Source organism: Varanus komodoensis, unplaced genomic scaffold, assembly GCF_004798865.1.
Source record: "Varanus komodoensis strain SLA01 unplaced genomic scaffold, ASM479886v1 scaffold4, whole genome shotgun sequence".
NCBI lineage: Eukaryota > Metazoa > Chordata > Lepidosauria > Squamata > Varanidae > Varanus > Varanus komodoensis.
The window spans coordinates 28,734,919-28,751,866 of NW_025335941.1; the positions used below are offsets into that span (position 1 = coordinate 28,734,919).

At 38.9% G+C, this 16,948-nt stretch overlaps 1 protein-coding gene across 8 annotated transcripts in view; it reads left to right on the plus strand.

Moving 5' to 3' along the window:
* DCAF6 (DDB1 and CUL4 associated factor 6) overlaps positions 1-16,948 on the plus strand; it is a 67,775-nt gene that overhangs the window by 27,193 nt on the left and 23,634 nt on the right. For 5 of the 8 annotated variants that reach the window (XR_006415800.1, XM_044441338.1, XM_044441339.1 and 2 more), the window contains exons 11-16: positions 1,083-1,250; positions 6,562-6,673; positions 7,658-7,773; positions 12,537-12,620; positions 13,079-13,397; positions 15,818-15,856. Coding sequence is in view for 7 of the 8 variants with exons in the window: in XM_044441338.1 (XP_044297273.1) it covers positions 1,083-1,250; positions 6,562-6,673; positions 7,658-7,773; positions 12,537-12,620; positions 13,079-13,397; positions 15,818-15,856 (838 nt within the window). In the remaining variant the exon portion in view is untranslated. The remainder of the gene's footprint in view (positions 1-1,082; positions 1,251-6,561; positions 6,674-7,657; positions 7,774-12,536; positions 12,621-13,078; positions 13,398-15,817; positions 15,857-16,948) is intronic. The other 3 variants (XM_044441340.1, XM_044441343.1, XM_044441341.1) reach the window with 2 other exon arrangements.

The window sequence follows — 16,948 nt, forward strand, 5'->3', positions numbered from 1 at the left end:
TATTCTTCATTATTACAGTTATTGCATATAGTAGTACAACAATAATTTAAATCTCTCTTTCCTACCTACAAAACTGCTCCTGGGAATTGGGGGAACTTTTGGAACAGAACTGGATATGATATGGTTACCTCAATTTGTGTGACTAGAAGTGCTTTCTCTTAAAGCAAAGCTGTCACTGGTTCTAATCTATTTTCCATAGTATTTGTCAGCCTCTGAATCACTTTTTATATAATTTTTTCCTCTACTCTGAGATAATCTCCATATAGGAAAATGTGTATATATTGTAACAGGTGAAGAATATTCTGAGTGGGAACTTTTTGCTGCAGGTGCATAGACTGGGCCACTGATCTACAGAGTAGCCTGGATCATGGGAAAAAAAGACCACCACCACCCCTTCATTTATCACAGTATACACAAATTATCCTTTTTCAAGCATCTTTCTCTCTCTCTTTCCCTCTCTGTATTGAGGAAAAAAGAAAGCAGCCCTCATCTGAAACAGTCAACATTTCCCACTTCAGCTTTAGCCTAAGGACTGCTTAGTCTCAGTTGTGTTTTACCATATTTCTTTTCTATTTTGGCTCATTAAATAAGGAAGCATGTGCCCACATTTTTGGAGAAAATATTTTAATTAGGAATTGAAACTGAAATTTTGATGGCAAGAATCACTTTTTAAGAATGTTGCTAGTTGGGTGTCCATTTTTTCCCCTCTTTCATACTACAACAATGTGATAATTCAGACAATGTGATAATTCAAATGAAAAGGTTAATTGAGGATGGCATCCATTTGATCAGAGTTCTGCAGGAAAGTTTCATGTCACTGTACTGCATATCATCATGGCTATTTCTTTCACATTTTCTCTAAATTGCTTGGTGGTTGGGCAATAGTTGGAGCTATAAAGCATGAATATTTCCTATAAATTAGAAAAGGAAATGACAAATAGTCCTTTCTGAATCTGCTTTAAAAAAATTGCTACTTTTATTCCCCAACTCAATATCTATTACTTTGTTCTTTAGTCTTTATGTTCTTTTTATCTTATGTTCTATACCTGTTTCTTTTTACACCCTCTTTTCCTGTCTGTTAGAATTAATGGCGCCTGAGTTAGCTATACTCCGTAGGGGCCTGCAGCGGCTGAGGCTTAAGAAGGCTGAACAGCAGAGACAGCGAGAGCTAGCTGAGGGTTCAGCACAACAGTCCTCCAGCTCTGATCAGTCTTCCCCTAAGGGCTCCTCACAGGACCCTCAGCCTACAGGTTGTCATTTGTCAAGGTTTATTAAGCAGCTGGTGTAGTTACATAGTTTGTTGCTGCTGTTTGCTCAGATGCTTCCCCTTGAGAATAAAACAGAGAATGCAGTTGCTGCTTGCTTTTCTTTGCTTTGGTGGTGTTTATCATCACACTGTTATGGAGTAACTAATATTTGGCTGCATCATTCTTTACATTCTTAATATTTTTAATTATACTTTTTGTATGAATAACATCTAGTTAAAAAGATTGACTGCTCCATTATACTAGAATTAAGGGACTTCTACTCCAAACTGATAGAGAGTTCATTAGCATTCATCAGTGTTTACACTGGTTTTTAAACTGTTTCCGGTAGTGGAACTCCCACACTTTGCTCTTCTTACAGTATTTGCAACTTCCCTAGAGAAGGTAAACTGTGTTACTTGCAATGAAGTTAGTATTTTAATTAGCTCTTTCAGGTCGACCAAACAATGGCTTTTCCACAGATGGAGCAGTGCATGGTTTTCATAGATCCTTGTGGAGCATATTTGTTCTGTGTTATTTTGTAATAATGCAACATAAAAGGAAGTTTTGTGTTCCAGGACTAAAAAGCCCCTAGCTATAAATATTTTTGCCATCTGTATTTATAACTATATGAGTATGAGTATCTTGGCTTCTAGTTATTTTTTGCTGTGATATGCAACGCAGTTTAGGATAGGTAGTGATATTGTAGGACACAATGAGACGAATTACATTTTGAAATGAGTCAACAAAAATTTTGATCAAACTCATAATTCTCAAATGCATTCTCACATCATTTCTACTGAGGAAACTTTATCTGGTGTATTAGAAGTTTAGATGCATTAGAAAGAGGGCTTTGGCACTGTTAGTAGTTGATGTGGCTGCTCTCTTCAAATAGGGTGTATTTACAGCATAATGACTTGTTTGCAATTACCTTAAGAAAGAAAATGCCACTCGATCTATGTATCTCTTCATATTAGAAACAAACAGCAGAGATCTGGTTCATAGACTGCTACAGCATGTCCTATACCATATGAAGAACTTGTAGCATAAAGTTAAAAAGCTAAATGCTTGAAAACCTGTGCAGGTCAACTCTGTTCATAAATGTATGCTGTAGAGCTGGACAGATGACTTGAACAAGGCCTGGTTGATAATGTTTTTTACATAGGGTTTGGATCCAGATTTAGTAATATTCACAGTTTACACATTGCAGTGAATTGGACTTAGTAATACCTAATTTAAGGCCATTGATTTCAGTGGGTTTACACTAAGTATGACTCCATCTGTTCCCGATGCTCTAAATTTATTTATATTATGCCTTTATTCCTTCCAAGGAACTCAAGGGTACTTTCTCCTCTCAATCTTAGCTTCACAGCAACCAGTCTGTGTGGTAAGTTGGACTGAGAGTCCATGACTAGTCCAAAGTCACCTAGTCATCTATAAACATTCTTTGTATAACGGGAGGTCTGTGAATTCAAGGCTTGCTCTACAACCCATTGTGCATGAAACCTTATATTAGAAACATATGTAATAGCCATGAAATGAGATTCTAAGTGTATACTCAGAAGTAGCCCCCCCCCCCGAATTCTGTGAGATTAATTTCCTTGGAAGCATGCTTAGGGTCACAGCTTTATTTATTACTTTATTTTGGAATTGTTTTTTCATAGTTCTGTGTTTGCACAATTTTAACTATTCATGTTTCTTGCTAAGCAACATTTAAAGTATAATTTAAAGAACTGAGTGTAAATCATGTTTGTACACTGTTGGATTTAGTTAACTTGAACTATGTCCTACTGTGGAAGAAAAATCAATATGCATTTGGTGTTCATTTGATCCTCAATACTCTTAGAATATCGGACCTAGTTTTGCAGAAAGAGAAGCAAAGGTATTGAGTAAGTACTTTTGCTGAAATTCATAACCAGAAACAAAGAATGAGAGGATTGTTTTGGAATCTGTTTTAATCCTTCACAAGAAAGAGTTAGGGTTCCAGGCAAGTTTCAGGCTGGCAATGTGGTGCAGGTACAGTTTTAAAAACAATAGAAGGCAGGATTACTAAAGCAGTCAGAGCCAAACTAGAGAGGAGGGATAGCCATGTGTATTTTATCCATATCCATGCCCTATAAACATGTAAAACTGGGGAGGATATACTTTTTACATGAGAAGAAGTGCACATGGTTCTTCTTCTCCCACCTTATTTTTTGCACTTTGCTTTATGCAATTTCCTCCAGACCCACTTCTGGTAATGGAGCTGGGCTTGCAGAGTGCAGCAAAGTAAGGTGGGCACGTTTTACTGGCTTTCACATACACTTCTTTTCACATAAAGAATCTACTATCCTGCTGTATAAGTAAATGAGTCAGATATGTGGACAGACCATCACATATGCTTTGGATAATTACCAAACAAACTTTACAGCGGCAGAGATATCAAAGCATACCTTCATATAACCTTTATTGGTTGATTCAGCCCCCACCCATGATCTCCCATATTCCAGAACACATCTGACTGATTCAGCCCCTTTATATTAATGAAATACGTCTTTAACAGCAGTTTTGTGCTGTGTAAATTCCACACAATTTGCAACAAAATACAGTAAGCATGACATTTGTGGAAGGCAAGTTAAGGGAACATACACTCAATAAATTGCAACCTTCAGTGGTTCCGACCAGCATGAGATGGAACAATAGAGCAACAAAACATTTTCAGGGCTGGATTAATAATGGAAACAGAAATAATTGCAGAACAGGGAGAGGAATGCTGCAGAAGGAAACAGGATGAGGCAAAATGTGTTGACCAATTGGTACAGTCAAAAGCAACCTGAAGTTTTCAAGTAAACCCATCCTTGGCAATATTGGTACTATCAGGATAGTACATATGGTATTACTTTGTCAGTAGTGAGACAAAGGAGAATTGTTTAGGATAACATCTAGAGACTTTTGGCAAAGAGAAGTAGAGAAAATGGGCATAAACAATAACTTTCATTTAGGTTTGGTAGGCTAACCATAATTTGACTTCTGAACCATGCAAAGCGTGGTTAGCATGACACCTGAATTTAACCATAATGTTAAGTGGAAGGTTTTCTGAAAATACGCAGAGCTGTTTTTCTATAAGAGTGAATTTGATGGATCACTAAAGACCAGACCCCTTTCAGTTATATTTCACTGTATCTGTAGTATAGCAAAAAATATTAATTTTGATCCTCATGTCATTATCTGCGCTTGGGCCTTAGTGACCAAATTAATAAACCCAGTAGCTAGGCATGTACAGCCAATTAAAAAAATCATGACAGGTATAAAGCTAAAAACCAACTATGCTTATGGTATAAGATGATTAATTAGGTAGTAATTGTCCTAAGAACAATTTAGAGTTGTATAGCAAAGCAAAATGAGTGAATAATATGCTAGTAGGCGAAAAAGGGCTGGTGTCATTTTTGTTTGCATAAGATAGGATACTATTTCTAAGATCTACAAACTAATGATACACAAAGTTTTTTTTAATAACAAAGGGAAGTTGTTCCTTTCCTTCAAGAACCTCAAAGGTGTAACCTCTCTTAAACTTTTTAGTGAACCAACCACTCCCTTTTCCTTTAATCCACGATTTTCTATGGTGATGTATGAACTAGTTGTCATTATCTTTTCACTTGTTTAAGCATATATATGCTTGGCAACAGAAAATGACTGATTATAGTTATATGACATTGGAAGTGATGTTCCCTTTCTAGTAAGTTAAAACATCCATAAATTAATGTTCTGATATGTTTTTTTAAAGCTTCATATAACTCATCTATCAAAAGCAAAGCTTTAAAGGTAGTCTCCTAGGATCTGAAGGACCTTGCATGTGAAGGGAAAATACATTTTGTATTTCTTCCTACTTGCTGCATCCCCCACAGTGATATCACATATGATCCTGGATTGTCCTTTGACCTTCAGTGGGGTTCAAATAGTGGGGAACTAGGATCTAGAAAAATCTCCAAATGCTATAGAACACAACTTTCTGGAGCTCAGCTTTTGCCTGAAAATAATTCCATCTTGTTACATATTCTACATTTTGTTCCCTAATCTGAATAGAAAAAATACCATGGAAAAAGTCCTTTCTGATGTATTATCCAACCAGAGTACTACAGAAGTTTCTGGTTACAGAGGTTAAACCTGATAAGTGTCTAATTATGGCTCTAAGCTACATTTTTCCACTGACCATTTATTTATTTAAACATATCTACCCTGTCTTTACCTGAAATGGGTCTCAAAATAGCTCACAAACCAATAACAGCACATTGAAATACAATATAAGAATATGCAGTAAAATTCTAAAAACCCTAAAATTTAATAAACCATCAACCTTTAAAGTACTGGGTAAATTAAAAGGTTTTCGCCTGGGGCTGGAAAAAAATAAGCATCAGTGCCAGCCACACCTCTCTGGGGAACAATTGCAAAGCCAGGGCACTACCACAGAAAAAAACCATTTCTGCCCTCCTAATCTTTTCAGTGTGAAAGAAAAGGATAGACAGGAGATATACTTTGGGGAAGAGTGGGAGTTGAGGGGAGAAGAGCTGGACTAAGTATTTTAGCCTTGACCTAGGAACAGGAGTAGTCATAGAAAACCTTGAAAAGATATACTAGGCAATATGCTTAGCTGGAGGTTAGCTGCAAGTTATGACTAATTTAGTATCTGAAGACTTTCACATCAATAAATTTGGAGACAGTCTTGGGCTATGACATATTCCAGGGCCCTACCACCCTCCATTTTTGATATTTATTTCTTTTCCTCTTTGAAAACATTTTTTTTCTCTTCTGTACCCCATCTTCATACATTTGATCAAGTCTCTACTGTTGTTTGCTTGTAACTTTTTAAAATGTAAGTTAATAATACGAAAATTCAGTTGTATCCAACAGTTGGCCCAGGAGCTGTTCTGTCTTTTTGTATAATCAATATGAACATTTTAAATGATTTAATGCAGGGGTCTCAGACTCAACTTACCAGGGGGCTGCTGGAAGTAGAGTCTGGGTATGGCTGGACAGCATCAAGTATTCCACCACCATGGTGGTGATGGGCCGCTCATTCTGCGGCCAGCCCGGGTGCCGCCGGCACTTTGAAGGCTGCAGGGTCCCTCCCCTGTGCCCCACCTGTCCTGGCAATTTGCCCACGGGCCGCGGTTTGAGACCCGATTTAATGGGTTAAACCAATAAAATGGTGACAGCATTAAGAATTTGCTAAAACAATGCTTTAAAAGTTCTGATTGCTGAGATGAGCATAACTGCTTTAATATTTATAATATCTCTATATAATGTGGCATGTTCATACTTGCCAACATTTTGTTTTCAGATGATGAAAAGGCAAATCAGCGGACTGGGACAGGTGAACCAGTTTTAAGCTTGCATTACAGTACAGAAGGCACAACTACAAGCACGATCAAATTGGACTTCACTGATGAATGGTAAGAGCTTAAGCGATGTGTTAAGAATTTCAATTGTATTAACGATTTTAGCTTTTTAATTGTTGCTTTGATAGAATTGCTTGTATTGTTGCTTCGATAGCATTGGTGTATTCAACTGAAGGAATAACTATGCATCATGCAGAAAAGTAGATAAATTCCATGCACAAAATCTTTTAAAAATATTGAAGGAGTTATGCTAAGAGAATGTGAAAAGTACTTTATATGTGTTTGTGTGTGTGATTGTAGTTACTGAGATTGTAAGTTTTGTTAAAATACAAAAGCAGTTGTCTGAAATCTGTTTTCCTGAGGCTTATAAGCAAAGATATTTTTCTATATTTTAATGTGGATTGGAAATATAGAGAAAACGAATAAACACTTTTGAGCAGCAGAGGCTATAAACACTGATAAAATGCAAATGTCTATTTTAGTTTATAAATATAGGTCTTACAATGCAATTAATTTCGGTTTACTCAGAAGAATAATCCACTGTCAATGGGACTTATTCCAAGGCAATTGTGACTTCTACTTTATTTCTAAGTCCAATTTAAAATACTGTCACCATCAAAGTCCTTCCTTGACTTGTAGTACTTAAAGAATTCTCTATCTCCTGATGAATATGCCCTTATTCTGACATAATCTTCAGAGGCCTTCCAAAAGTATGTCTTCTGCATCAGATATACTGAGGGTTGAGACCAAGAAGGGTCTTCTTTGTATATCTGGAAGTGCCTGCATCTATGGAATGCTCGTTCTAGATTCCCACTCTGCTGTAATTTTGGCACTTCTTGTTTTTCTAGGCTCTTCAATTGTGAATCTTTATCCCTGCTGTTCTTTTATGCCTCACTGTTATCTGCCAATCTGTTAATTTTATTAATGTTAGTTCAGTGTGTGTTATAGTTACTTTTTGGCTAAAATTTTGGAATATTTTTGAAGGGTAGGGTAAAAAGTTGGTAAATATATGTCTTTGCTGCTTGTTTTTGTTGCTAGGAGTAGCACAGCTTCAAGTTCTAGAGGGAATGGCAATCATAGTAAACCTGAAGGCCAGGAAGAATCTCTAAGAACCCAAAGTTCAGAGGCATCAATACAAGATAATGAAGAATCACGTAAGATATGAAGTTACTGCCAATATGGCACGACCTTTATAGTGGTGGCTGTGGTGGTTTTGATTCTTATTGAACTCCAAAACATTTGTTCATTTACTAGGTACAAAATAAGATTTTTGGTCTGAAAAACCAATATTTGTGTTGGTCTTGGACAGTGCTTTTTTTTGTCATAGAATGCACTGGAACAGTGTTCCGGCACCTTTTTTCGACAGATTTTCCAAGTTTTAAAAGTAATTTTTGAAAATTTGATGTTTGGTCCACATGGATTTGAATCGCCCTGTCGAGCATAGCAGGTTGGCGGCAAAATCATTAAATCGGTATATGCAGGCTGGTTGTGTGTCAAGTCTGATGCATGCCTACTTCATCTGCGCTGATTGTGATGGCACTGCTCGGCTTGTGTCACTGCTCGGCTTGTGATTGGTCATGTGGTCGCGCGCTGAGTGCTTACTGCAGGCAGCAACCGTTATGTTTCGTTACACAACTGACGTGTGTGGGTGTGTGTACAGTGATTGACTACATGTGCAAGGTAAATAATTTCATGAGTTCTGGCACCTTTTTTCTTACAAAAAAAGCACTGGTCTTGGGTGTGGAAAATAACTGTAAACATTCAGGCTGGAACCACAGAACTATTTAAGCTCACGTAGTGGTCTCGTGCTAATGCAGTTATTGACTTTGATTTTAAAACCAGTATGTAATAAAGAAAAACATTCTCAGTTTCAAAAATAATCTTCCATTGGGGGTTACTGTTTGAGGAAAAATAAATCAAACATACTCTTATGTTTATCAAATTTGTTTCACAGTTCTTTGTTAGCTTTAAAATCTTGTATGGAAATCTATACAAGTAGATGTATGAAATGAGAGCATTTGCAAATGATCTGATGGACTCTAGACATCATCTGGGATCTCCATGGGGTAGTCTGAATTCGTAGATCCAGTGTTGAAGACCATGCTCTAACCTCAGTACTGGGGATCAGAGCTTGAGTCCCCACCCCATCATAGCCAACATGGAAAGAGCCAAGCTGGCTGCTTTTTGAGGTTGGAAAAATTACCCTGGAGATGGGTTGAAGGACACAAGAAGGGAGGAAAAGTGGAAGGAGACTGGAGCAGCCGGGATAGGAACTGTCCTGACAGCACTCCAATCTCCTTCCTTCCCTCTGAGTGCTATCTTTATGCAGCCATCTAATCAAAAAATGCAGAACCAGAAGAATCAGTAGGTGAAATTCATCTCCACTGCTTCTCCTACTCTGCAGTGGAAATATGTAAGTCTCCAAGCTCAGGTTTGGAGACATCTCCATAAGATTGCACCCTACAAATATAAACATAAATATTAGGCTTTTTTATTTTTACAGAGAGGGACCAGGTATCAGGGAGGATGGGAGGAAGGAGGAGGCTGGGGACTCCAAGGAAAGGAAGCGGTGGGAAGGAGTTGAGGTGCATGTACACCAATGCTAGGAGCATGGGTAATAAGCAGGAAGAGCTTGAAGCTCTCCTGGGAATAGGAGGGTATGACCTGGTGGGAATCACAGAAACTTGGTGGGATGAAAGGCAAGACTGGAATGTGAACATAGAGGGGTATCACCTTTTTAGAAAGGACAGGAAGGGAAAGAGGGGTGGGGGTGTGGCTTTATATGTCAAGGAAGGGATAGGATGCAGTGAGATAGAATGTAGCACAGATGAGGATTCGGTAGAGGCAGTCCAGGTGAAACTTAGGGGTTTTGACAGGGAAAGAGACCTGACAGTGGGGGTATATTATCGCTCTCCGGGTCAACTTGAGACCCTGGATGATGTCCTGACAGACCAGATTCTAAGGATATCTCGGGGGAGAGACACAGTAATTATGGGAGGTTTCAATCTCCGGCATATTAGTTGGGAGACTCACTCGGCGGTGACAGCCAGGTCACGTTGCTTCCTAGAAGCTATAGAGGGAGGGTTTTTCCACACAGAGGGTCCGAGAGGCGACGAGAGGGGGAAACATCCTTGACTTGGTCTTGACCAATAGGGAGGAGCTGATAGATGAAGTACAGATTAGGGGAGCTCTGGATGCGAGTGATCACTCCATCCTTTGCTTTGAGATCAGGGGACTGAGAACGTGCAGCAGGTCAAGCACTGGAAGCTGGGACATCAAGAGGGCCAACTTTGGCCAACTGAAGGTCAAACTGGGGAAAGTTTCCTGGGATAGGTTACTGGAAGGTAAGTGAGTTGAGGAGGGGTGGATGGCACTCAAAAGGGAGGTTTTGGAGGTGCAAGCCTTGACGATACCGCTAGTTGGTAAGGTGGGGAGGCGGAGGAGAGTGCCGCCATGGATGCGAAAGGAGGTGGTTAGAGGGATTAGGCGAAAGAGGAACCTCCGTAGGAAATGGGTACTGGGGCAAATAGACAAAAAGGTATATCGGGAGGAGGAGGCCCGTTGCAGAAGGATTATTCTCAAGGCTAAGGCTGATTACAAGCTGAGACTTGCCAAGAATATCAAGAGCAACAAAAAGGGCTTTCAGCATATAAATAGGAAGAGGAAGGGGAGACAAGTGGTGGGACCACTAAATAAGGAGGAAGGCGATCCAGTGACTGATATGAGGGAACAGGCACAGATGCTAAATGACTGTTTTGCCTCTGTGTTCTCCCCAGAGCTGGATGGGGGAGATCCGCATAGGAGATTAGATGAGGCCAGGGACTTAGGGGCACAGATTAGAGTCACCCTGCTTGAAGTTGAGAGGCTCCTCAGGGCATTGGACATTACAAAGGCACCAGGTCCTGACGGGATACACCCGAGAGTACTTAGAGAGTTGGCAGGGGTTCTGTCACACCCGCTGGCCTCCATTTGTGAGGCTTCGTGGAGAACAGGTGAAGTTCCAGAGGACTGGAGGGTGGCATCAGTGGTCCCAATTTTCAAAAAGGGGAGTAGAAGGGACATGGAGAATTACAGACCTGTTAGCATTACGTCCATTGTAGGAAAAACAATGGAAAGGCTCATAACAGCGAGAGATCTAGTGATGCTGAGGAAGGGAGGGAGGCTGACAGCCACACAACATGGCTTCTGCAAAAACAGGTCCTGCCAGACAAACCTTGTGGAATTCTGTGACAAAGTTTTGAGATGGCGAGATGGAGGGGATGCAATGAATGTGGTTTACCTGGATTTCAGCAAGGCCTTTGACAAAGTGCCCTATGATATCCTGGTGGAGAAACTGATAAGTTTTGGGATACACCAAAGCACTGTCCTGTGGATTAGGGATGCTGACCGAAAGCAGAGGGTAACCATTAGTGGGGAATCATCGGGATGGCGGCCAGTGACAAGCGGCATCCCCCAGGGCTCTGTCCTGGGGCTGATCCTGTTTAATCTTTTCATCAATGACATGGAAGAAGGGGTGAACAGTCTGCTGATCAAATTTGCAGACAATACTAAAACTGGAGCAGTGCCCACAACTGAGGAGCAGGTACTCCAGATCCAAAAGGATCTGGACAGACTATGGAAGTGGGCAAGAGACAACAGGATGGCGTTCAATGTGGATAAGTAGAAGGTCTTGCACTTGAGGCATAGGAATAGGTGTCATATGTACAGGTTAGGGGACAAGTGGCTGGAGAGGAGCACTTGTGAGAGGGACTTAGGGGTACTGGTTGACTGCAGGCTAAACATGAGTCAGCAGTGCGATGTGGTGGTTAAGAGGGCAAACGTCACCCTCAGTTGCATAGCCAGAAGTGTGGGTTCTAGATCGAGAGAGGTATTACTCCCACTCTATACGACTCTGGTGCGCCTGCAACTGGAGTATTGTGTTCAGTTTTGGGCCCCTCGTTACAGGAAGGATATAGCCAGGTTAGAGTTAGTGCAGTGTAGGGCCACAAGTTTGGTGGCCGGTTTGCAGGGGATGGGGTATGAGGCGAGACTGAGGGAACTGGGTCTCTTCAGCCTGGAGAAGAGGAGACTCAGAGGGGATCTGTTGGCAACATACAGGTATGTGAGGGGATGTCACATGGAGATGGGTAGAGACCTGCTCTTCCCTGCAGAGGAAGGCAGGACGTGCTCCAATGGAGCAAAGCTCAGGGGAACCAAGGTTCCATTTAAATGCCAGGAAGCACTTCCTGACAGTTAGGACCCCAAGGGTATGGAATGGGCTTCCATGGGAGGCTCCATCGGTGAAGGTGTTCAAAGATTGGCTGGACATGCCCATGGTGGGCCTGTCGTGAGCAGAGCCAGCTGGAGCCGGGGGTCAGACTAGATGGCCCGGGAGACCCCTTCCAACTCGCTCTGTTTCTATGCTTCTATGTTTTGAATAAATAATATTATGCCAATTTCTTTTATTCGAACAGTTTAAGTTTTCAAAGGTCATGATATGTGTGAAATACTCTTGGCAAAGCTGTCAAAAAGGGAAATCATATAATAAAATTTATGGAAATGGAAATAAGGTGGTAGTATTTCTTGAGTCTTTTATTGTCACACTTGAAGATAATTAATAATCATTCATAGAATGTGACTTGTTAATATGATAAGGATAAGTGGGAATATTCAGCTAAAAATTATAATCAAAATACTTTTTTCTTTCCTCAGAAGTGTATGTAAGCCTTAGCCTGATTAGTATATTGAATGTATCTATAAAGCATCATGTTTTACAGTGTCCATATAAAGTATAGACACTTACCATATATAGTATACCAACCTAGAAGGCTAACTAAAGCCTTATCATATTAATGATTACAATACATAGTAGCAAACTTCAGCTATGGTTGGTGCTCACCTATGGTATTAATATAATATTTTAAAAATTGGTTTTTAGGAATTCCTGAAGAGTCACCTGAAGAAAATACAACTGTTGAAGAGATAGCATCTACAAATGAAAATTTTGTAACACCACATTCAGGTATGTAAAATTAATACGTACATACATAAGGAATTCTAAATTTGGTCCTCATATGAACTGCTGAATATTTTGCTTAATGTGGATATTCATTAATATTCATTTTATTGGAACTTGATATTATTAATTGATCTGTTTGTATGTTTTGTTCTCATAAATATTTGCCAGTTTAAAATGAAATGTTATTACATTGTCAAAATTTTACTGTAGTATTTATCGTAGCTAGTATATTTAAATGGTTTATTCTGTGAACCACTTTGGATTCAGTATATTGTGGAAATCAGCTATGACTAAAGCATACTCAAGTGCTTCTTTTTCAGGAAAATTTATAGCTGTGTCTACACAAACAGGTCATTGCTATTTAATGCTTCTCCTCACCCTTTAAAGTTTTTAATAACATTCTCAAACATATACAATGTTGTGCATGGTAATTGACCAAATGTCATTATTTGTTCTATCAGAAAATGATGTATCTGACCAACCTGAAAGTAGTATGGAACAAGGAAATGATCCTCACCTTGACTTATCCTGCCAGATTCCAGGGGAAGATTTATCAAGCAAAGGCACAGAAGAACAAGAAATTTTGAGTCAGCAAAGTACAGAATCCACTGCCAACCCAGATAATACAGATCATGAACCTCAGCCCCAACCAGATTCCTCAAGGCTTGCTTCTCATGAAGAATCATCCACAAGGAGTTCTGCTTTCCAAGAAACTGATGATAGTGATGATGACCCTGTCCTGATACCTGGTGCACGGTATCGTGGAGGAGTAGGTCATAGGTTAGTACTGTAGTATTCTCTCCCCCAACTCCCAAATATTTGATCGCTTTGAGGAGAAAATTGAAAAACTTAAAAGCATGGTCATTCAAACCTCCATAACTGTTTTGCTGGAAGTTCGCATACACCATAGGCATGACTGATCATTCCTTCATTTCACTGCTAAAATTTTGTAGGGTCTTCGGTTATGGCTGGGTATTTGCATTCTGCCTCAATGCATCGCCTTTGCTTGAAGATAGTATTTTTATATTCTGAGCTAGATTTGTGTACTTCTTCCTCACATTTTGTTGCACAGTGTGATGATCCTTACATTGCTTGGACTCTGCATACTTAAGGCTATAATCCTATAAATGCTTATCTGGGAATGTAATTGAATTCAGTGGGACTTACACATACATATTTGTGTTGTAAATGTGCCCTCCATGTATATTATTACTATTCTTCACGAGGAGCATATATAAGGAACTTTTCTTAACAAAGTCCAAATAGCTTCCTAAAGACTTGGAACCATAAATAAATAAAAATGTATATGCTTTAGTGGCTCAGAATTCTGATAGAACCTCATCCAGCAAACATGCATGTATTTTTATTTTTGTATGATTATTGCCAAGGTGTATGGGTTCCCTGTCTCCCTTTCTCTTTCTTTTTTTCTAATTGGATCATAATTGTTCTCTAGCTCTGTGATTGTCATATTACTAAGCATTCTGCAAAAATAAAAAATAGATTAAAGCAAATTGGGATACAGGTTTTGGGATAAATAATTGTCAGCTCTTAAAACATTTCTGCAGGAAAATAGGTAATATTCCAATAATGTTCCCTATCTTTCTAATCCATTTTACCTACTTAATGCATTAAAAGTTTAGAATGAGACTGCATGCATCTTTCTGCAGTAGTCATGATGAAATCTTATTCCTTTTTAATGTTAGTGAGGAATATGTGGGTGTACCAGATTGGCTTGCATTTGCTTTAGTGAATAAGGATAATGCACAGAATTGTAGGCCTGAAATATAGCTGGCTAATGTTAGAAGACTGTATTGCTTAACTGTTTATATAGTATGTTTATAATTTATCGGCTGGGAAAATTCTGCTAATCATCTGAGTAAAAATATTTTTATTTGCTTAAATCAAGGACGTGTAACATATAATCTTTCAAATGTTGGGCACCTGCAATTCCTCTGATCCTTCACCATTTGGTATGCTGCCTAGGGCTGATAGGAGTTGCATTTTATCTTGCATTCACCACTCGTGGCCTAGATGAAAATGATAACCCAAGTATACAATTCTGTGCATGGTTACCAAGGAATAATTCAGAACAGCTTACTCCTTCTGAGTGTGCTAGGATTTTATGTCTCATGAATTCTCATGTTTACATTGTATTTGTGGTTTACTGGTCAGCCAGGATTGGCATTTGAAGTTGCCTCTGACAGGTAAAATCCATCACAATGATATTATGTATTGGATATGTATGGATGTCTGTTTGGCAAATTTCTCTGCCACTGACATGTTGATAGCACAGCCCAGGTTCCAGGTCTGCCCTTGAGGGCCATGTGAAGAACAAAAGAAGCTGAGCGATAGATTCAAGAATTGGCTGATGGTAACAGTGCCAGTCCATATAAGCAGCCATTCTTTTAAGCTGCGGACTCTTCATCTGCAGAGCCAGTAGATAGATTACTTCTATAGTAAGGTAGGTTACTGCTTTATGAAGATGGCTCCTTTTGTACATTGTGACCTACAAAATGCAAACATAAAAACGTTTTTCATGTATTTTTATATTTGGGAACAGCAGGTTTTGAACATTTATATTACTTATGGTGACTTACTGGGCTGAATAGGTTATGGTCACTTATTCATTACAGCACATGTACTAGTGTGACACATCATTAGCTCAATGGAAAGCTAGCAAATCCTTAAGCAAATGGAAATTAGCTGAAACGTGCATTTCTCAAATGGAGAAGGTCAACAGATCTCACAGAATGGAGATCAGCCATCCTTTCCCATTATCAAAGCAAGTGTTTCTACTAATTGCTGAGGTTGCTTTAGGAAGCAGTAGTAGTGGGTCCTCTGGTATAACGGAAATATTAGGAATGCAGTAGCAGCAAAGGATGCAGCCCATAGTTAATAAATATTTTGTGACTGTGAAATGTATGCAGTTAAATACTGGAGTACTAAGGTGATTTATGCACTCGACAAATAAAATGGTTGCTTTTGACAGGCTTAGTGGTGAAAGTGATACTTGGTATACAGCAGATACACAAATGGTTCAGAAAACAATGACTAAGTGCTTTATTTGCTCAAATACTTAGAAAATGATAAACATCAAAATCATATGGTTAAACTTGGATTAGGATATAGTACTGTTTCTTTTAAAACAGTATATACATGATTTTTATTTGAATGACTTTAGTTGTTATTCCTTTCACTAGATATATCAGAGGAACAGCAATAGGTGATAGGATAATGAGGTAATTCAAAGTCCCATTCCATATAGAGTTCTGATTTATTATGTAATTGGTGCAATATTTAACCACCTTTTTACTGGTTACATTTACCAGTTTAAATCTACTAAACCTCATATAGAGAGGTTTGCAGCACAGTGATATTAGCTGCATGTTGTGGCCAGAGAGGAAATAGTGGTGTAAAGTTTGAATAACTTTATTAATCTGTTGGGTGTATTAATTAAATATGAATGTGTAAAAAATGTACAGTGAAAGTAATGCCCCACTCTTTTAATCTCTCTTGTTAAAGCACACATTGTGTTTGCATGTGCTACTGCTTATGTTTACTGATTAACAGAATAGCAAATACTGTGTGAAATAATTTGCATTGATTGAGTTGCACCCATTACTAACTATATTTTTCAACACTATCAGTGGACAGAATTAAAGATAAGTCTTAACAGTAAATATCATGAGCTGAGACCCAAATGAGTATATGGACACTATCTGCATGCACCTTCGTTCCCCCCTCCTGAATTCATTTTTTAGAAGATGAGCCCCAGTCTTCAAAGTTTCAAAAAGCACAATTTTCTTAAGATTTCCATTGAAACTGCTCTCTCACCTAATGTCCATGCCACATCTTAATCTCTGGAAAATTGATAGTGTTTTAGAATTTCTGGGTATCCTCAAAGTGTGTATGGAAACTATAAGCATGTGCCTTTTTGCATCGTGGCTACAATATACATTTTAAGTGTCAAACAAAAGTGCTTAGTAAAGCTACACCTGCACTGTATAATGAAATATCAACGTACTGAACAGGTCCAGGAAGGATGAGCTTATCTATATGCATCCTCCAGGCAAATAAAGAAAAAATGCTTTATTAATAGGTAGGTTGTGAACGTTAGCTTGATAGTCACTTGTAAGATGTCCAAGGCCAATTGCAAACTACAGTTCCTAAATACAATTGCCAAATTGTAGACCAGTCCTCTGGAGTACTGAGCAGCATGTGATCTTGAAAGAATAAACTTGCACTTACACCTTTTGACCCTTCTAAACAAACCTTATGGAACACGCACAATACAGTACAACATCGCCTTTATGAAGAGCATGAGATACATG